The sequence below is a fragment of the Artemia sp. Qi Xiang Cuo genome, chromosome 1 (assembly GCF_049724085.1).
Source record: "Artemia sp. Qi Xiang Cuo chromosome 1, ASM4972408v1, whole genome shotgun sequence".
Classification (NCBI taxonomy): domain Eukaryota; kingdom Metazoa; phylum Arthropoda; class Branchiopoda; order Anostraca; family Artemiidae; genus Artemia; species Artemia sp. Qi Xiang Cuo.
Genome location: NC_142794.1, coordinates 15,003,331 through 15,026,112, shown reverse-complemented (window position 1 = coordinate 15,026,112; position 22,782 = coordinate 15,003,331). Strand labels below are relative to the sequence as shown.

The window sequence follows — 22,782 nt, the reverse complement described above, 5'->3', positions numbered from 1 at the left end:
GCACATTCGATTGGAAATTTGAAGGGCTAGTACCCTTTTTAATAGTCGAAAGTGATTGGAGGGCAACTAACCCCCTCCCCACGCTCATCATTCCCACAAACATATCCAATCAAAATTTTGAGATAGCTATTTCGTTCAGCGTCGTTGATTTCCAGATAGAAAATATGTTTTTGAGGATGACACTCCCCCACAACCCTCAGGGCAAGGGTTTTAAGTTATGCCTATTATGGGGGGGGGGGTTGGTGGCCCCCCATGCCCATCATTTCCCCAAACTAATCCAATCAAAATTTTGAGATAGCCTTTTTGTTAAGCATAGTTGATTTCCAGATAGAAAATAAGTCTTTGAGGAAGACACTCCCCACAGCCCTCAGGGCAGGGGTTTTAAGTTATGCCCTGGGGGCATATAAGGTTTTTAAAGAAGGCGTTGTCGTAAAAACTTCAAAAAATGCTCATTCGATTGGAAATTCAAAGGGCTAGTGCCCTTTTAATAGCCAAAAGTGATTGGAGGGCAACTAGCCCTCCCCCCCCCCCCCACGCCCATCATTTCCCCAAACACATCCAATAAAAATTCTGAGATAGCCATTTTGTTCAGCGTAGTTTATTTCCAGATAAAAAATGTATTTTTGAGGAGGGCACTCCCTCCCAACCCTTTTGGCAAGGATTATAAGTTATGCGCTGGGGGCATATAAGGTTTTTATTGAAATCTTTGGCGTAGAAACTTGAAAAAGGGCTCATTCGATTTGAAATTCAAAGCGCTAGTACCCTTTTTAATAGTCGAAAGTGATTTGAGGGCAACTAACCCCCTCTCACGCCAACCTTTTCCCCAAACAGATCCAATCAAAATTTTTAGATAGCCATTTTATTCGACGTAGTTGAAAGTTATGGAAATTAGGTCTTTAAGGATGACAACCCCTCCCCCTCAGCCCTCCGGGCAAGGGTTGTAGGTTGTGGCCTGGGGCATATAAAGTTTTTATTGAGAGCGTTGTCGTAGAAACTTTAAAAGGGCCCATTCAATTGGAAATTGAAAGGGCTAGTGCCTTTTTTAATAGTTGAAAGTGATCGGATAGCGACTAACACCCCTCTCACGCCCACCATTTTCCAAAACACATCCAATCAAAATTTTTAGATATCCATTTTGTTCAACGTAGTTGAAGGCTCTGGAAATTAGGTCTTTTAGGATGATAAACCCCTCAGAGCCCTCAGTGCAAGGGTTGTAAGTTATGCCAAGGGGGCATATAAGGTTTATATAGAAAGTTGTTGCATAAATCATACGCAGCACGATCGCGCTGCCTAAGTAAAGAACGGGGACACTCGAGAACGAGACAAGAAACGGGGACTAAGTAAAGAGGAGGACACTTCCCCAAAACCCTCAGGGCAAGGGTTTTAAGTTATGCCCTGGGGGCACATAAGAACGATGTTGACACAATGTATTATTTTTTAATTTTTCCCTTTAGAGCAGGGCACTTCGTATCGAAGAAGTTGTCGTAGAAACTTCGAAAAGCGCTCATTCAATTGGAAATTGGAGTGGCTAGTGCCCTTTTTAATAGTCAAAAGTGATTGGAAGGCGACTAACACCCCTCTCACGCCAGCCATTTCCCCAAGCACATCCAATCAAAATTTTGAGATAGCCATGTTGTTTAACGTAGTTGAAAGTTCTCGAAATTTGGTCTTAGAGGATGACAACCACCATAACACACCCTAGGGTAAAGGCTGTAATTTATGCCCTGGGGGTATACAAGGTGCTTATAGAAAGCGTTGACGTTTCCAAAAGGGCTCATTCGATTGGAAATCAAAAGGCCTAGTGCCCTGTTTAATAGTCGAAAGTGATTGGAAGGCTTGAAATTTTTAAAGTTAAGATCGATGTGGGTATAATATATTATTTTTTTTGTGGTTGTTGTTTAGACCAGGGCACTTCGCATCGAAGGAGTTGTCGTGGGAACTTGGAAAAGGGCTCATTCGATTGAAAATAGAAAGGGCTGATGCCCTTTTTAATAGTCAAAAGTGATTTGAGGGCAACCAATCCCGCTTCCACTCGCACCCTCCCACGCCAACCCTTCCATTTCTGATCTTAAAATGTAACCAAATTAAAATAGCGCAAGTGCATCCAAGCTATCAGAGGCAACGCTGTACGGTTGCCTATAGTAAAGGCCATACGGCTCCAATGTTTTATTATTTATTATTATTTTTTTCCCAGAGGCACTTCACATGGAAGGGGTCGTCGTAGAAGCTTCAAAGGGGGCTCATTCGATTGGAAATCGAGAGTTCTAGTTTTGAGGAGGAAACTCCCCCGGAACCTTCAGGGCAAGGGTTTCAAGATATGCCCTGGGGGCATATAAGGTTTTTATAGAAGGCGTTGTCGTAGAAACTTCAAAAAAGGCTCATTCGATTGGAAATTCAAAGGGATAGTGCTCTTTTTAAAAGTCGAAAGTGATTGGAGGGCAACCAATCCCGCTTCCACTCGCACCCTCCCACGCCAACCCTTCCATTTCTGATCTTAAAATGTAACCAAATTAAAATAGCGCAAGTGCATCCAAGCTATCAGAGGCAACACTGTAGGGTTGCCTATAGTAAAGGCCATACGGCTCCAATGTTTTATTATTTATTATTATTTTTTTCCCAGAGGCACTTCACATGGAAGGGGTCGTCGTAGAAGCTTCAAAGGGGGCTCATTCGATTGGAAATCGAGAGTTCTAGTGCAATTTTTAATAGTCGAAAATGATTGGAGGGCAACTAGCCCATCACCACCACGCAATTCAGGTCCCAACTCAGGACCAATAAAAATTTGTAGATATCCATTTTGGCAAGCGCTGCTGCTGCTTAGATTGTCAGTATGATTTCGATGAGTGCATCCCCTCGATACCCTTAAGGCAAGGGTTTCTGGTTATAACCTGAGGACCCATAAGGTTTTTATAGACGGTTTTGGCTGAGAATCTTCAAAAAATGGTAATTCAGTAGTAAATTAAAGAGCTAGTGCCCTTTTAAATAGTTGAAAGGGATTGGAGTGCAACTAGCCCCCTCCCCCCCCCACGCCCATCATTTCCCCAAACACGTCCAATCAAAATTTTCAGATAGCTATTTTGTTCAGCGTAGATGATTTCCACATAGAAAATATGTTTTTGAGGAGGACACTCCCCCACAACCCTCAGGACAAATGTTTTAAGTTATGCCCTGGGGGCATATAAGGTTTTTATAGAAGGCATTGTCGTAGAAACTTCAAAACATGCTCATTCAATTGGAAATTAAAGGGCTAGTGCCCTTTTTAATAGTCGAAAGTGATTGGAGTGTAACTAGCCCCCTTCCCCCCACTCTCATCATTTCCCCAAACACATGCAATCAAAATTTTCGGATAGCCATTTTGTTCAGCGTAGTTGATTTCCAAATAGAAAATATACTTTTGAGCAGGACACTCCCCCACAACCCTCAGGGCAAGGGTTTTAAGTTATGCCCTGCGAGCATATAAGGTTTTTATTGAAGGCGTTGTTGTAGAAACTTCAAAACAGGCTCATTCGATTGGAAATTAAAGGGCTAGCGTCCATTTTCATAGTCGAAAGGGATTGGAGTGCAAATAGCCCCCCCCCACGCCCATTACTTCCCCAAACACATCCAATCAAAATTTTGAGATAGCCATTTTGTTCAGCGTAGTTGATTCCCAGATAGAAAGTATGTTTTTGAGAAGGACACTCCCCCAGAACCTTCAGGGCAAGGGTTTTAAGATATGCCCTGGGGGTATATAGGGTTTTTATAGAAGGCGTTGTAGTAGAAACTTCAAAACAGGCTCATTTGATTGGAAATTAAAGAGCTAGTGCCCTTTTTAATCGTTAAACGTGATTGGAGTGCAACGAGCCCCCCCCCCCCGCCCATCATTTCCCCAAACACATCACATAAACAGTTTCATATAGCTAGTTTGTTCAGCGTAGTTGTTTTGCAGATAGAAAAAATGTTTTTGAGGGGGCCACTCCCCCACAACCCTCGGGGCACGGGTTTTGAGTTATGCCCTGGGTGCAAATAAGGTTTTTATAGAAGGTGTTGTCGTAGAAACTTCAAAACATGCTCATTCAATTGGAAATTAAAGGGCTAGTGCCTTTTTTAACAGTCGAAAGTAATTGGAGTGTAACTAGCCCCCTTTCTCCCCCCCCACGCCCCTCATTTCCCCAAACACATCCAATCAAAATTTTCAGATAGCCATTTTGTTCAGCGTAGTTGATTTCAAGCTAGAAAATATATTTTTGAGGAGGAAACTCACCCACAACTCACAGGGAAAGTGTTTTAAGTTATGCCCTGGGGGCATATAAGGTTTTTATAGAAGATGTTGTCGTAGAAACTTCAAAACAGGCACATTCGATTGGAAATTACAGGGCTAGTGCCCTTTTTAATAGTCGAAAGTGATTGGAGTGCAAATAGCCCCCCCCCCCCACGCCCATCATTTCCCCAAACACATCCAATCAAAATTTTTAAGGTAGCTATTTTGTTCAGCGTAGTTGATTTCCAGATAGAAAATATTTTTTTGAGGAGGAAACTCCCCCAGAACCTTCAGGGCAAGGGTTTTAAGATATGCCCTGGGGGCATATAAGGTTTTTATATAAGGTGTTGTCGTAGAAACTTCAAAAAAGGCTCATTCGATTTTAAATTCAAAGGGATAGTGCCCTTTTTAATAGTCGAAAGTGATTGGAGGGCAACTAGCCCCCCCCTACGCCTATCATTCCCCCAAACACATCCACTCAAAATTTTGAGATGGCTATTTTGTTCAGCGTAGTTGATCTTCAGATAGAAAATATGTTTATGAGGAGGACAATGCCCCAGAACCCTCAGGGCAAGGGTTTTAAGCTATAGCCTGGGGGCATATAAGGTTTTTTTAGAAGGCGTTGTCACAGAAACTTCAAAAAAGGCTCATTCGATTGGAAATTCAAAGGGATAGTGCCCTTTTTAATAGTGAAAAGTGATTGGAGGGCAACTAGCCCCCCCCCCTACGCCCAGCATTCCCCCAAACACATCCAATCATAATTTTGAGATAGCCATTTTTGTTCAGCGTAGTTGATTTTCAGATTGAAAATACGTTTTTGAGGAGGACACTTCCAAACAACCCTCAGGGCAATGGTTTTAAGTTATGCCCTGGGGGCATATAAGATTTTTATAGAAGGCGTTGTCGTATAAACTTCAAAACAGGCACATTCAATTGTAAATTCAAAGGGCTAGTGCCCTTTTTAATAGTCGAAAGTGATTGGAGGGCAACTAGCCCCCCCCCACGGCAATTCTTCCCCCCAACCCAGCCAATCACAATTGTGAAATAGCCATTTTGTTGAGCGTAGTAGACTTCCAAATAGAAAATATATTTTTGAGGAGGACAATCCCCCACAAACCTCAGGGCAAGGGTTTTAATTTATGCCCTGGGGGGCATATAAGGTTTTTATAGAAGGCGGTGTCGTAGAAACTTCAAAAAAGGCTCATTCGATTGGAAATACCGAGGGCTAGTGCCCTTTGTAATAGTCGAAAGTGATTTGAGGGCAACTAACCCCCCTCTCACGCCCACCTTTTCCCCAAACACATCCAATCAAAATTTTAAGACAGCCATTTTATTAAACGTAGTTTTAAGTTCTGGAAATTAGGTCTTTGAGGATTAAGACTCCCCCAAAGCCCTCGGGGCAAGGGTTGTAATTAATTGTAATTCTCCTAATCCTTCATATTATTTCTTATGGAAGGGATGCTCGAATAAACTTTAGAGAGGGCTCATTTGATTGAAAATTGAAAGTTCTTGTTCAATTTTTAAGAGTCAAAAGAGATTAAAGGGCAACTAGCTCCTCTCCCTCCTCCACGTCCTAAATGCATCAGATAAAAATTTTGAGATAGACATTTTGTTAAAATAGTTCAAAGTTCTGATAACAAAAACTCCGGTGTCGATACAGCCCATCAGGGCCCAGGGGTAGGCGTTGTAAGTTATGCCCTGGGGCATAACATATTAAGGGGGGTTTATAATTAAGGGGAAGGGGTTTTGTATGGGAAGAACACATAGGAAATCTATTATAATTATCCAATTATAAGGTTAAAATACATACTCTGTGATAGATGCAAAATTGCTTTGGCACACAAATTCCTGTTAAGGTCAATTACAAACAGTCTTGATCTCTTTGCGTCAGTAGGTGAAATGGTCTAAACCCCCTTATTGGAGCTATTTTTTCAATCCATTCATTGTTGTCAATCTCTGTCCACAAGTTATGCAAGCTGTCTATGGTTCATATATAAGGTCTTTATCAAAGAGGTAATCGTATAGACTTTGAAAAAAGCCTCATTCGATTTAAATCGAAAGTTCTAGATCCGTTTTTTAGAGTCAAGAATAATCGGACAGTAAGCATCCCCCCCATGCCATAAAAACTTGAAACCTTTTGCGATAAAAAACGAACAAAACTTAATTTAAAAAAAAAATTCCCAAAAATAAGTTTTTCAGAGAAAAGTAAAGACAATTTTAGACTTAAGCTCAGCATATACAAATACTTTTTAAAATTAAAACTTAAAACTACCAAAAATTACTATTAAAGAATAAATGAAACCCAAAACGAACAGAAATTAAATAAACAATTAATGCGAACAAACATACAATGTATATTAATGTAAATGAATAAATAAATCTTAAAACGAGTGAAACTTAAATTGAATATGCAAATCAAGTTTGAATCGAATACAAATAACTACAAACAAGAGTTTGGGTATCGTCTCACTACAGAAGCCTAAAACCTACTGCGTCATTGGCGCTTTACTGAAAACGAACCATATTACAAATGTTTTCTTTTGTACTTAATAATGAAGTTAAATATTAGAATTACAGCAAATTTTTCATCAGATTAGGTTTCAGCAATTAATATCATTATGCATAAAATATTTAGTTTAGTTTATTAGTTCTTTTCAAGATTTGCCAAGACAAACATAATTTTATTACAAGAACAATTTGGATATTGCCCCCGTCTTTAACTGTGGAATCTTAAGTCCTTCGGCGTCATTGATGCTTCACTTAAAACAAATTACTCGTATATTACAAATTTATTATTTTCCAGTTCTTACTGCACTGAAAATAAAAATAAATATTACAGTGAAAAAAAAATCTTGAACTGATGGATCTTTCAACAATTAATATCATTATATATCTAATATTCAATTTGATTTTGTTTATACTTTCCAAGACTGTTCAAGACTCATATAGTTTTGCCATTTTTTTAAACTCTGCCATTTTTTGCAACTAATCGTGTTAGTTTGTTATGAAAACATTCTATGGCTTCTAGGCATTTCTATTTAAGCGGAAAACTGCACCTCAAACTTTATGGAACATCCATTTTCTTGTGTGAAACATCAAAATATAATAAAATGTCATGTCTCGGAGTATTCAACAACTAGCAAGCAAGATCCATTGGTATTTTTGATTCTACATGGTCAATATAGGAGGTGGAGGGTAGGCTAATTCTTGTAGCAGCCCCAATTCGTCATGATGTGGTTCACATTTTCAACACCTGGCGTCCAGAAGTATCATATAATCTACCAAGCATACAACTACCCCAAATCAGTATCAATAAATAAATGAAACCCAAAACGAACAAAAATTGAAATAAACATAAGAGTAAAACTCAAAACGACCATAAATTAATGTGAGTAGGGTTAAAAACCCCTATGCTTTCTAAAAGCAAGAATATAATTTGTACTTTACTGTAAAAAAATTCAAATGAATTTACTGAAAAAAAATGTGCATTGTCAATTTAATATACATATGCTGATATTTATTCCCTAAAATCTTATTTAATTTTTGATTTCTTAAAGTTACAAAAGTGAAAATATTTCAAAGAATTTTTTTCAGTAAAATGCCAATGACGCAATAGGTTTTAGGGTTTTGCAGTGAGACGATACCCAAACTCTTGTTTGTAGTTATTTCTATTTGATTCAAACTTGATTTGCATATTAAATTTAATTTTCACTCGTTTTGAAATTTATTGATTCATTTACATGGATATATATTGTATGGTTGTTCGCATAGATTGTTTATTTAATTTCTGTTCGTTTTAAATTTCGTTTTTACTACAAAAGATAAATATCTGTTTTAATTTTAAGCTTGACTGTCATATTCAATCTAAGCATTACTCGCTTAAGATCTATTTATTCATTTATATTATTAATTGTTGTATGTTTTTTTCTATGATTGTTTATTTAATTTCTGTTCGTTTTGGGTTTCATTTATTCTTTAATAGTAATTTCTGGTCGTTTTGAGGTTGAATTTTAAAAGTTATTTTTATCTAATGAGCTTAAGTTTAAAATGGCCTTTACTTTTCTTTGAAAAACTTATTTTTCGGAAAGTTTTTTTTAATTAATCAAAGAAAGTAAGCAGATTTTTTTGCAAATGGTATCAAGTTTTCCATTTCAGGTCAACAAGAGGAGGTAAGAAACTAAATTAAACAGTACTATTTGTGTCCAGATTTTTAAAAGGGTGTATGTTGTTAAAAATTGCTGAAAATTTTTCTCCGGCATACAAATAGCAGGCCAAACTAAAAAGTCTTAAAAAACGAAAAGATTTAAATTATTATTTTCTTTTTCCCTGAAAACACTATGTCAATATAAAACAAACAGAAATTAATTTAAAAACCTTTTTCCACAAAATAAGTTTTTCAAAGAAAAGTAAAGAACTCCATTAAACAAAAAATGAGCAAAAACAAAATCAAATAATCTACCAAGCTTGAAACTACCACAAATCAGCATCGATAAATAAATGAAACCCAAAACGAACATAAATTACAACAATTAACTGAGTCTAACTCAAAACGAGCAGAAATTAACATAAGTTGGGCGCAAAACCCCTATGCCTTCCCAAAACCAGAACAAAATTTGCACTTTACTGAAAAATACAAATGAATTTGCATTGTCAGTTTAATATACATATACTGATATTTAGTAATCAAAATATTAATATTATTTGATTTAATAAAGTTATAAAAGTAAACACATTTAAATTTTTTCAGTAAAGTGCAAATTTTGGTTTGGTCTTGGGAAGGCATAGGGGTTTTGCGCCCGACTTATGTTAATTTCTGCTCGTTTTGAGTTAGACTCAGTTAATTGTTGTAATTTATGTTCGTTTTGGGTTTCATTTATTTATCGATGCTGATTCGTGGTAGGTTCACGCTTGGTAGATTATTTGATTTTATTTTTGCTCATTTATTGTTTAATGGAGTTCTTTACTTTTCTTTGAAAAACTTACTTTGTGGAAAAAGTTTTTTAAATTAATTTACAGCTAAGGAAGGAGACAGAATCCAAACAGTTGTTTGTAGTGAAACTATATTCGTGAAACTTTAGAAAGGACTAATAAATTAAACTGAATGTTGGATGTATAATGATATTAATTGCTGAAAGCTCATCAGTTCAAAATGTTACTATAATAATAATGTTTATTTTCAATATTAAGTACAAAAGAAAATATTTGTCATAAAATTGGTTTTCAGTAAAGCGCGCATGGCTCAATGGGTTTTAGGCTTTTACAGTGAGAGGAGGTCATACCCAAACTCTTGTTTGTAGTGATTTTTGTTCGTTTCAAGCTTTATTTGCATATTCAATTTAAGTTTCACTCGTTTTAAGATTTATTTATTAATTTACATTAATATATATTGTACGTTTGTTTGCATTGATTGCTTATTTATTTTTTATTCGTTTTAAGTTTCATTTCTACTTCAATAGGAATTTTTTTTCGTTTTAGGCTTAATTTTCATATTCAATCTCAGCATTACTCGCTTTAAGATCTATTTAGTCATTTATATTATTACTTGTTGTATGTTTTTTGCTATAATCGTTTCTTTAATTTCTGTTCGTTTTGGGTTTCATTTATTCTTTAATAGTAACTCCTGGTCGTTTTGAGCTTGAATTTGAAGAGGTATTTGTATCTGCTGAGCTTAAGTTTAAAATGGCCTTTACTTTTCTTTGACAAACATATTTTTCGGAAAGTTTTTTTCTAGTTAATTAATTAGAAAAAAATTGAATTCAGAAAGCAATATATTTTCACCGTTACTACTGTTAAGGTTAGAGTAGCATCTTAAGAGATTTTCTACCGACAGAAACTCACAAAAAATGTATTAAAAAAAAGTGATTGTAAGAGTTAAAGGATAATTTTTGTACATAAATTTTTGCGTGTTCATTTTGCAGATGAGAAAGCTCAACTTATTTTAGAGTAAAAATATATTTCATTATTTTTATAATTATCTTTTATACTCAAAATTTAATTAGCATTCCCCCTTTTCTGCTATAATTCATATATTTGTATTGAACTTATACTGAATATATTATTTTCAATGGTCCTTTTTAGTCAGACTTAAAATGATATTCAAGAAACTTTAAACTACTGTTGAAGTTCAAACCGTGTTGATTGATATAACCTATTTACGGTGAAAATTACATTGTTTTTACTGAAAAGTACATACATCTTAATAATTTAAATAATCTGTTGGAATTCAATAAGCAAGTCACAATTCCAACAGAAGAATTAGATTTTTTTTTTACTGGTTTAAATTCGAGCAAAACATTTTGTTGGAAATCAATTGTTTTTTACAGTGCAGCTTTTCCACTTAAGACACGACACCAAAAGCGCCGTTCTTAGTGCCATTTGAACTTGATGATGGTGAAATTTATATGAAAGACGTAGATATGAGCAATATCTTTTATATGAACTATGAAAGATATGTCAACGATCTTTTGGTAGTCTGCTAGTGCCACCCTTTGAGAAATGGCACAAAAAGTGCGATTTTAGTGCCATATGGCACTTGCAGATGGCGGGATTTATCAAAAGCACGTAGATATGAAAAATAGCTTTTGAATGAGCCATTAAGCATCTCTCTATGGTGTTCTGGTTGCCTGCTAGACCTGTTGAAAAAAAAGAGAAAAAAACAACAAAAAAACGGGGACAGATCAGTTCTAACGATGCAAAAAAGTGATTTTCCTTGTTGTTCAGGGACGGGGCTGTAACTTCCCTGTACAAGGTTTTGACCGTGTTGATTCCAGTGGTAAGCTTTTGATTTTGATCTGACGCGATTTTCGAGGGGTTTTAGGCTTTTTTCGAAATCACCATAAATTTCTTTCCGCAATAAACTTTTACTTTTAAGACGAACCAAAATAATAGTTAACGCTCCTGAGTCAGTGTGAGATGGGAATTTTTTTTTCATTAAGCAGTTTTTTCCAAAACGCGTTTTTTAACTTTTGGTTACTATGGGCTGTGGTTCGCGCTTTACTAGGTTGCAGCTATCTCTGCAACCATGATACCTTGCCGGCACATGTTTTAAAAATTAGCCTAGAAAAGGACTGAAAAAAACAACAGCGGATACTGATACCGATATTCCCGATACGATACATGCGATACCAATAAGCGCGATATCGATACGCCCGATACCACATACAGTCTTTCCCCAGGTACTATGGAGGGTCATATCATCATCAAAACCATAGATATTAAACCTTTAAATTATGTTAAACAAAAAAGCTATCTCAAAATTTTTATAGGACTAGTTTTGGTGGAGGGGGTCTTTAGGGAGGGGAGGCTATTTGCCCTCCAATCTTTTTTGTCACTTAAAAAGGGCACTTACAAATTTAAATTCCTTTCGAATGAGCTATTACTAACCTCTCTATGATGCTTTGGCCACCCCCTAGCCCTGCTAGAAAAAAAAGAAAAAAGGGAGACAGATCAGTGCTATCCAATGTAAAAAAGTCATTTTCTTTGGTGTTCAAGGTGGGGGACTGTAATTATCCTACAAAAGGTTTTGGATCATGATGATTCCAATGATGCACTTTTTATTTTGATTTGACGCCATTTTCAAGGGGTTTCGAGCTCTTTTTTGAAATTACCAAAAATTTCTTTTCGCAATAAACTTTTACATCTAAGATAAACCGAAACAATAGTTACCATTCCTGATTCAGCGTCAGATGGCAATATTTTTTCACTTATGGTGACAGACAGTATGGAGACAGTTTTTTTGAAAACACGTTTTTCAACTTTTGATTAGTATGGGCTGTGGTTCGCTCTTTACTAGGTTGCAGCTGCCGCTGCAACCATGATTTGTGCGCTGTCACCCGCTTTGATTGACAGACTAGCAGAGAAAGGTAACTTTATTTCAGTGTCTTATAGAAGCAATTAGGTCAAAGTTCTGCATTGTATAAATGTTTTCTTTTACATTTTTTATTTTTTATTTAGTATTAAGTAAACTTCAACAAGTGAAAGACAAGTTACTGGGATATTGTGAAATTTGTATAGCCCTATTAAATTTTCAATTACGACCAACGAGTATAAATTAGATTCGATTTATTGAACTCGAATGGATACTATTGTTTGATTATTACAATCATTTATATCTGTTTAACCACTAAGTTTTCACTTAGTTAAATTCTAAGATAGTTGAAGTTCTATATATGGGCCGAAAAATGAACAGGAGAGGGCTAAACTTGAAGAGTGGTCAAGTCCACCGTCCGCCTTAAGAGAAATAAATGTGTTTTCCTTGACAATAAGAAAAGTGTCCATTTAAGAAGGAACCACAGTTATTTTCATCAAGTTCAGATGCAGCTGGAATGTTGCAACCTTGACCTGGGATGTTTCGTTGTGTACTTCGGCAGAGGAGATATCCACGTTGAAAAAATTAATCGCGACAAAAATTTCTGGTAACCCAAAGTGTTTCTAAAGCTCCATAAATTCTATATGGAAGCTTTGTTGCCAGAAATTGTGGACGAAAGAGTGCCACGCAACATGGCGATCCGCAAGCCATTTCTAGGCAAGTCGACGGATAAATAAAACCCTCACATATTCAGATTAAAATAGTTAGGTTAGTTTCTGGCTGAATTTATAAATATATGCATGTAATTTCCCTGTAGTGTACCCAAATAAACATTTCTTAGTGGTCCTTGTCACCCAAATTCAGCTTAGGCTAAGACCCCGGTAGGGTTTCCATCAGGGGCGTACTTTCGTCAAAAAAATGGGGGTGGGGCAAAGTTGGAGCCAATTTTCCCAAAGCAAGTGAAAATGACAGTAACAACTAAGAAATAAGTCGTTTGGTATCATATAGGCATTAATTAGTAATTTAAAAGGACTATACAGGTACTAGTACTATATAAAGTTAACTCATGTTACTGTAAAGGTAAATATGAGCTAGAAAACTGATCTGTGTCTATTGATGATTGAAATACGCAAATCTATCTTAGTTTAGCCAATATTTTGGAAAAAACTAAATTTCAGCGGGAGGGAAGGGAGCAAACTGGGATCTTGGGGGAGGCAGACAAAGGTCTGGGAAAGGATGTTGCCCCCTTGCCCATAGCGAACTCACCCCTGTTTTTCTTCAAACTTACCATCCATTTGACATTTTTATATATTTATGGTGACCCAGCTAATCCCCCACTCTATTTTTCAAATATAATTAAAAATCTTAGAACGACTGTTACCGGTAAACCCAGAGAAAAACATGGTTTTGAATTTGACTTTCAACGAAAATCTCTAAGTTGTTTTTGTAATTATAGTGTCCAAATAATTCCCCGCTCCCCCACCAAAAGAAAATACTTTGAATTCAACTTTCAATGATTTTTCGTACTTGCTTGTGCATTAAAAGTTTTCTAGCTAATGCCCTTCCCGGTTTATTCCCTCTCTAAAAGGTTACCCCTCAAAAAATTATCCCTGTGTATAAGATTTCGCTGATTTGATAAAAATACCAGTTGAATCAAAATTCCTTCTCTTGTACTTTTTTTTCTTCCGTCAAGATATGATGCATTCTTGAAAACAATTGTCAGCAAAAGTCAGCTTTTGTCACTTGTCAACCACCAAATTCTTGATTGATCTTGATAACTAAGCCCCCTGAAGAGGTATTTTGTCCTTTGGCAAATTTACCGACAAGAGAGCCTGCAAATGTAGTAACAGACAACCACAACCCCTTAATAGGGATCTTGGGAATTTTTTTGACCCAATTTCTACACTCTTGTTGATCCTAATTGTTGGGGTTCCATTCCTGTTTCTTTTCTTTTCAGATAAATGACCTATTTTCTTTTCTGTAATTATATTTGCCTACAAGATCTTTTTCAATTATAAGTTGAACTCTGGTTGCTAAGATAGATTCTTTCCCAATAAGTAAGCTTTGAATTTAAATTCTATTTTGGTCTTCCTGGTCTGGGCCATTGAAAGACAAAATTATGCAAAAGTAGAAGGGATTTGGATGTTGATTTAGAGGATTGGCCAGGGCCAAGTAAATGTCCACCCCTATGCAAAGTTTGTTGTACAGAACCAATATTATCTAGTTAGTCTACATTGAGACCCCAATTGGGGGAGTCTGCTCTTTTCAGAGTTGATATATATGTGTGACCTTTTGGAAGATTACAAGTAAGCCATTTTCTACAAATGTGTAGACTATTTTTCAAGAAACCCAGGGAGGGTAGGAAAAGAGTTGCGAGATACCTTCAATTATTATATCTACAAGGGGGTTCGTTTATCTTCAAAGGGCATAGTTAGAGATTCTAGTGATCACCCTGATCGAGCTCCCCCTTGACCTTACAGTTTCGTAGTCTGGTCGTTAGATTAGGTTATTATACCCTGAGACAGGGTATATTGTAAATCGGGTACTAACATACCCTATATTTACAGAATCGTTGTGGTAAGCGCGGGTGTCCCATTATAATATTTGGCGCCACCAGGGACTTTCCCCTATAGTAAATGGTGTAGCACCATTTTTGCACCAATAAGTGGTGAAACCCGTACCTTTCCACAAGAATACTCTTGGCAGCAAGAAACGTCCTATCGGTAAACCTGATAGTAAAAGAATTCCACGTTTTTGAAGAGACGAGTTAATTTAGCCTGTTGTGATTAAATATAAAAAAAAATTGTGGAGAGAAGAAGTAGGAAATTAATTAAAAATATTATGAAGATCTAAATGGGTTGTGCCTATTTGTTTCTATAGTAAAAGTAAAGAAAACTAAAAGAGAGAAAAGAGATATTGAACGGAGCTACAATGAAGAAATAAAGTCAGAGATAGTGGATACTGGAGTCCAAATCAGATTTAACGATGATTCATTATTTTGCGCGAATTACAAAATTGGAAAAAGTAGAGATGAAAGAGAAATGCAAAAAAGAGTCAAAATTTGAATATTCAGCTTGCAGTGGCGAAAAATAAAAATTAGATGGGCTGTGCCTAGCTAACATAAATAATAGGGGGAACAAAAATGTCCAAGACCAACTGGGAAAATTACAATAAGACAAAAAACTTCGGAGGGAGGAAAAGACCCACGACATTCTAAGAGAAACTACAGATAATCATGAAATAGAATCGTCTTGTCAACAACGGGCTACGGAAATATTGGGAGATATTGAATTTTGGGTTGGATTAAAGAAAATTGGGAAGAAATCTGAGACTTGTCTTATCAACTCAAGAGAGATTTCGATCCTTTATGAGGGGGAGAAATACTTTGGGGAAGATCACCTGCAGGAAGATGTGAAGATAGCCTTTTTCCTCAATGCACAACTGGCGGACAAGTTGTGATCCCGTTACCGAGGCCTTTCTTTTCCAGCCTTCAATTTCATCTTCATCCTGCGTCAACGAGCATTATTCCTGCAACGATTTTAGGGATGGGACCCAGAAAAAAGCGATTCATGGTTCGCTCAGATTTTTACTTTATTTCCCTGAACCCCTATCGTTTTCACTTGCCTGTGGATTTTTGGCCTTGGATTATTTGAAATTATGCCAGGGGGCAATTTACATTTTAATTGAGATTTGGGGTTGTTTCCACAGATGGAAATTAAGAGGCTAGTGCAGCCAATTTTTCATGATGGCTGGAATCATTGAATGTGCCAGATACTGATTCTCTGCTTCTTTCAAATTTGAATTCGTGAGAGCGAGAATAGTTGTATTTTGACTGTGCTGAGCACGATCATTTTCTGCGAATATTGGGGACTTCAATTTTCAAATAAAATGCGGATGCCATACGATAGAGACCATGGTGGTTCTAAAGTAGAGACGTGCGGATGACGACAGATCCAGAGCCAAGCGGTGGAAGCACAAGCACTGGTGGATGAAAGAAGACAACTGGATTTTGTAAAGTTGAAGTTCAGTGTTATGATTTTTAAGGGTGGACCAGCGGGGTGCATGGGGGGTCATTTATCTTACGGGGGGGGATGTTGGGGTTCCACCCCTGTTTCTTTTCTTTTCAGATAAATGACATATTTTCTTTTCTGTAATTATATTTGCCTACAAGAAAATTTTCAATCATAAGTTGAACCCTGGGTGCTAAGCTAGATTTTTTCGCGATAAGTAAGCTTTGAACTTAAATTATATTTTGGTCTTCCGGGTCTGGGCCTTTGAAAGACAAAATTAGGCATCAGTAGAAGGGATTTGGATGTTGATTTAGAGGATTGGCCAGGGCCAAGCGAAGTTCCACCCATATTCAAAGTTTGTTGTACAGAACCAATATTATTTAGTTAGTCTAGATTGAGACCCCGTTTGGGGGAGTCTGTTCTTTTCAGAGTTGATATATGTGTGTGACCTTTTGGAAGATTACAAGTAAGCTATTTTCTACAGCTGTGTAGACTATTTTTCCAGGAACCCAGACAGGGTAGGAAAAGAGTTGCGAGATACCGTCAATTATTATATCGACAGGGGGTATTCGTTTACCTTCCAAGGAGATAGCTAGAGATTTTTGTGGTGACCCTGGTTGGTTGCACCCTTGACCTTAGAGTTTGGCCATTTGACTGTTTGATAACGCTATCATACCCTGGGGCAGGGTACATTGTAGATTACGTATTAACAGACCCTATATTTACAGAACCGTTGTAGTAAGCGCAGGCATCCCATTATAATATTTGGTGCCACCAGGGGCTTTCCCATCCAGTAAGTGGTGTAGCACCGTTTTTTGTACCAATAAGTGGTGACACCCGTAACTTACCACACGAATACTGATTATTTGTTTTCAGTGTATGTATAAAATGATAGACATTATACGCCAATTTATATGGTAACATAATGATAATTCAACCCGATAAGAAACTATTTGAAAAGCAGATAAGAACTTAAATGATTGGCAATAATTAATTTTAGATTAATTTTAGAGTAATAATAAAATTGAGATTGACATCCAAATAAAACACGATGAATTTTATCTTTGACATGATAACGATTTTATTAGAAAAAAGAATGAAATAGCCCATACCCAAAAAGAAAATTATTTGCTAAATTATTCTTTTAACCCGAAGAAAGTCGCGAATATATCCTTTGAGTTTAAAAGGAAAAATAGTTTAAGGGAGCAATTTGGCTTTGCTCTGAACATTAAATTTTCAGAAAAGAAAAGTTCTGTCGGAGAGAAAAGTGTTGTATTATTTCTTAGTAGTTCTATTAGCCCAATGAAGAAAATAAGATTTTAATCTGTAAAGATACACCTAGCTTTTACTTTAGAATAAGGACATATTTAGAAATCAGTCAAAAATTAGCCATCATTTTTATTGCTTCTTAAAGTTTTGCACTAGGAATAGGCTCTATGAAAGATTTGGATAGAGATATAAGAATGTTACAGTTTAGAAAAAGGTAAAACATGCAAAGCCAAAACCATGCTCTTTAAACAAGGAAATTAAAGGCTGTCAAGTACACCAGTACACACGTTTGAAACTCTAGTAAAAATATAAAGCTCAAAAGAAATATAGGCGTATTTATTTTTGGGTGGTGTGATATTTAAAGCTTATTGCAACAGTGTTACTAGGTTTGATGAAGAAATTAAAGTACTGGATCAGCCAATAAACCTAAAAAGTTGATCTGTGTCAAAAAATGGTACAAGATAAAGAGGAAAAGCCGCCTGCAAGACAGGGTAAGCTAGGATATGAAATTTGCCCCACCGAGTCGGTAAAATTCTACTTTACTATTTAGCTATCTTGCTTTTGGCTATCTTGGAAAGGAGTTCGGTTAGGAAAATGAAACTTTCAGGAATGGATGTACATGCAAAGGTTTGTCCCGGGAAGGTACTTTGAAGGACCTACATCCGCTCATCCCCCCCCTCTAGATAATTGTACATTACTGCACCTTTCGAGTTGTTTTTTACTCCCATTTCATACTATATTACTATCATAAATATAAATCACTGCTTACCTTACACAACTTCTGCTTTTAACCTTGTTCATTAAAATATATTCCAAAATCCTATTTAAATCCTAAGCCATTTAATTTTCAACCCATGCCAACTTTCTTTATGGTATATGAAACCAGGTTTGTTGTGATGTCACACTTGCCTTATCAGAAACCCTTACCCTTAAGGGTAGCAGGCACATGCCAAACAACTCTGTTGATAAGACCATTTAAACTGTATTAATTAAGGAAAGGATTTGACAAGAGACACCAGTAAAAATAACCCAATCCTTTTTAAAGGACAAATTATGTCATGGGAAGATGTTTTTGAAATTCCCCTTCCACCCAAGCTTAAAATTTTCTAAAATTCTACTTTAGAAGCTTTCAAAATATTTCTAAAGTACTAAAAGATAGAGTGCTAAAAACATCAGAATTGACTTCAGAGGACACGTTATATCACGGGAAGAGGTTTTTAAAATCCCCCTTCCCCCCAAACTCAAAATTTTCAAAAATTCTACTTTAGGAGCTTTTTAAATATTTCTACTGCGCTAAGACATAGAGTGCTAAAAACATCAGAATCTACTTCAGAGGACACGTTATATCACGGGAAGAGGATTTTAAAATCCCCCTTCCCCCCAAACTCAAAATTTTCTAAAATTCTACTTTAGGAGCTTTTTAAATATTTCTAAAGCGCTAAAACATAGAGTGCTAAAAACATCAGAATCGACTTCAGAGGACGCGTTATATCACGGGAAAAGGTTTTTAAAATCCTCCTTCCCCCAAACTCAAAATTGTCCAAAATTCTACTTTAGAAGCTTTTAAATTATTTCTAAATCACTAATAGATAGAGTGCTAAAAACATCAGAATCGACTTCAGAGGAAAAATTATGTTACGGGAAGATATTTTTGAAATCCCCCTTCCCCCCAAACTCAAAATTTTCTAACATTCTCCTTTAGAAGCTTTTTAAATATTTCTAAAGCACTAAGACATAGAGCTCTAAAAACATCAGAATCAACTTCAGAGGACACGTTATATCACGGGAAGATGTTTTTAAAATCCCCCTTCACCCCAAACTCAAAATTTTCCAAATTTTTATTTTAGAAGCTTTTTTAAATATTTCTAAAGCGCTAAGACATAGAGCACTACAAACATCATAATCATCTTTAGAGGACAAATTATATTATGGGAAGATGTTTTTGAAATCCCCCTTCCCCCCAAACTCAAAATTTTCCAAAAATCTACTTTAGAAGATTTTTAAATATTTCTAAAACACTAATAGATAGAGTGACAAAAACGTCAGAATCAACTTCAGAGGACACGGTATATCATGGGAAGAGGTTTGGAAAATCCCCCTTCCCCCCAAACTAGAAATTTCCTAAAATTCTACTTTAGGAGCTTTTTAAATATTTCTAAAGCACTAAGACATAGAGCGCTAAAAACATCAGAATCATCTTTAAAGGACAAATTATATTATGGGAAGATGTTTTTGAAATCCCCCTTCCCCCCAAGCTCAAAATTTTCAAAAATTCTGCTTTAGAAGCTTTTAATATATTTCTAAAGCACTAACAGATCGAGTGCTAAAAGCATCATAATCGACTTCAGAGGACAAATATTGTTATTGGAAGATGTTTTTGAAATCCTCCTTCCCCCCAAACTCAAAATTTTCCAAAATTCTACTTTAGAAGCTTTTTAAATATTTCCAAAGCACTAATAGATAGAGCACTACAAAAATCAGAATCGACTTCAGAGGACAAATTATATGATGGGAAGATGTTTTTGAAATCCTCCTTCCCCCCAACTAAAAATTTTCCAAAATTTAACTTTCGAAGTTTTTTTAAATATTTCTAAATCGCTAATACATAGAGCGCTACAAACATCAAAATCAACTGTAGAGGATAAATTATGTTATGGGAAGAAATTTTTTAAATCCCCCTTCCCCCCACACTCAAAATTTTCTAAAATTCTACTTTAGGAGCTTTTTAAATATTTCTAAAGCACTTAAGACATACAGTGCTAAAAACATCAGAATCCACTTCAAAGGACACATTATATCACGTGAAGAGGTTTTTAAAATTCTCCTTCCCCCCAAACTCAAAATTTTCCAAATTTTTACTTTAGGTTTTTTAAATATTTCTAAAGCGCTAAGACATAGAGTGCTACAAACATCAGAATCATCTTTAGAGGACAAATTATATTATGGGAAGATGTTTTTGAAATCCCCCTTCCCCCCAAACTCAAAATTTTCTAAAATTCTACTTTAGAAGCTTTTAAAATATTTCTAAAGCACTAATAGATAGAGTGTTAAAAACATCAGAATCGACTTCAGAGGACACAGTATATCATGGGAAGAGGTTTTGAAAATCCCCCTTCCCCCCAAATGCAAAATTTTCTAAAATTCTACTTTAGAAGCTTTTAAAATATTTCTAAAGCACTAATAGATAGAGTGCTAATAACATCAGAATTGACTTCAGAGGACAATGTTTTTGACTGGAATATGTTTTTGAAATCCCCTTTCCCCCCAAACAAAACTTTCTAAAATTCTACTTTAGGAGCATTTAAAATATTTCTAAAGCGCTAATACATAGAGCTCTAAAAACATCAGAATCATCTTTAAAGGACATATTATATTATGGGGAGATGTTTTTGAAATCCCCCTTCCCCCCAAACTCAAAATTTTCCAAATTTTTACTTTAGAAGCTTTTTTTTAAATATTTCTAAAGCGCTAAGACATAGAGTGCTAAAAACACCACCCTCATCTTTAGAGGACAAATTATATTGTTGGAATATGTATCATGACCTCTCCGTCCCCCCTCCATCAATTTTTTCCATACTTCCAGTATTGATTCTTTGAAAATCAACCATCGAAACAAATAGACGTATCTTTAAAAACATACGAATCAACTACTGGGGACCCGTGATATATTATGACGATGTTTGTAAAATCCCCAGTCCCCCGAAAATCAAAATTTTCAAAAATTCTACTTTAGGAGCTTTTTAAATATTTCTAAAGTGCTAAGACATAGAGTGCTAAAAACATCAGAATCAACTTCAGAGGACACGTTATATCACGGGAAGAGGTTTTTAAAATCCCCCTCCCCCCAAACTCATTATTTTCCAAAATTTTACTTTTGAAGTTTTTTTACATATTTTTAAAGTGCTAAGACATAGAGTGCTACAAACATCAGAATCAACTTTAGAGGATAAATTATGTTATGGGAAGATGTTTTTCAAATCCCCCTTCCCCCCAAACTAAAAATTTTCTAAAATTCTAATTTAGAAGCTTTTAAAATATTTCTAAAGCACTAACAGATAGAGTGCTAAAAACATCAGAATCAACTAGGATATTTACATCTGTTAAGAAGCAACTATTTCAAATGCAGGAAAAACGCATACTAATCTATCTTTCCAATATAACAATATACTGTTATCTTTGTTCGACTATTCCCGCTGTTTAACAATGAAACAATTAATTAAAGCTGCAATAGATATTACGAGTTACAGCTTCAGTCTGTAAATGACAATTATTGAGATATGTCTTGCAATTTTTATGAAATAAATTTCTGTGGTGGTATTGTTCAATTTTCTACTGTTGAGGCAGTCTTAGAATTGTATTATAACCATGGCATGTTATTGAGAAGCAGGAATTGCGATATTTGTGGCTAGATTTGCATGAAATATAGAAATTCGTTCCGTTGCCAGAAGTCTAGGCTTATACCTATCCGAGGTGGCCGTGAATATTCTCAGGTAAAGTATAATTTTTCAAAATCGATCTATGACAAAACATGGATGGCTTGTTCACACCTTTCTGAGCTAGAAAATTTCCGTTTTTTGATGATTTGGCTTCAAATACTGCCTCCAAAGGAGGATTTCATGATCAACAATGTTACTTGTTGTAAACAAACCTTTGTGGATTGGAGCCAGTTCTGCAGAGAGGTTTGTATGTACATATGTCATTCAAACATTGCTCCTTTGGGAGGAGAAGGATTCATTGTTGAGATAGATGAAGCCCAAGTTGGAAAGCGTAAATATAATAGTGGTCGGATTGTCAAGGGTAAATGGGTATTTGGTGGAATAAAGCAAGGAACTGGTAATTCATTCTTGGTTTCTGTGCCGGATAGAAGTAGTGCCATGTTGTTGGAAATTATCCAAAACCGAATCTTGCCAGGGACATCAATTATCAGCGACTGTTGGAGGGCCTACAATTGCCTGGCTAGCCAGGGCTATCAGCATTTACACGTCAACCACAGCATAAATTTTGCTGACCCTGCAACAGGTGCTCACACACAAAACATCAAAAGACACTGGCGTGACCTTCAAGACAATATACCCAAATATGGCAGAAGAGAAAAACATATGGAAGGATATCTGGCAGAGCACTATTTCAAAAAAAATATTCAATCTCCTCAAGAATGCACAATTTCATGAAATATATATCTGAGCTTTATAACCCCAACTAATTTGTTTTTTATGGGTATTATTTACTAATTAATTTTTAAAACGTTGTAACAGAAAATTTGTAAATTTATGGTATCTAACCCAATTTTTTATTAAATCAATTCAATCATTTTTTCCAAATAGTTTTGTGTAGCACTCTTAATTCTGGAAGCTACACGACATTATTACAGTGTACATAGTGCGGGGGCGAGAGGGGGCAGAAGTACATATTTGATTATAGAATAATTGGTACTTGTGCATTATAAATAACCCATC

General features: G+C 35.8%; 1 protein-coding gene across 1 annotated transcript in view; it reads left to right on the top strand.

Annotated features, from left to right (window-relative positions):
• Positions 1–17,724: 17,724 nt before the first annotated feature.
• The window catches only part of LOC148956039 (uncharacterized), a 77,388-nt gene continuing 72,330 nt past the window's right edge, over positions 17,725–22,782 (top strand). Inside the window, exon 1 of the mRNA XM_089093708.1 lies at positions 17,725–17,817. Within this exon, the coding sequence (XP_088949834.1) occupies positions 17,778–17,817 (40 nt within the window). The 5' untranslated portion in view covers positions 17,725–17,777. The remainder of the gene's footprint in view (positions 17,818–22,782) is intronic.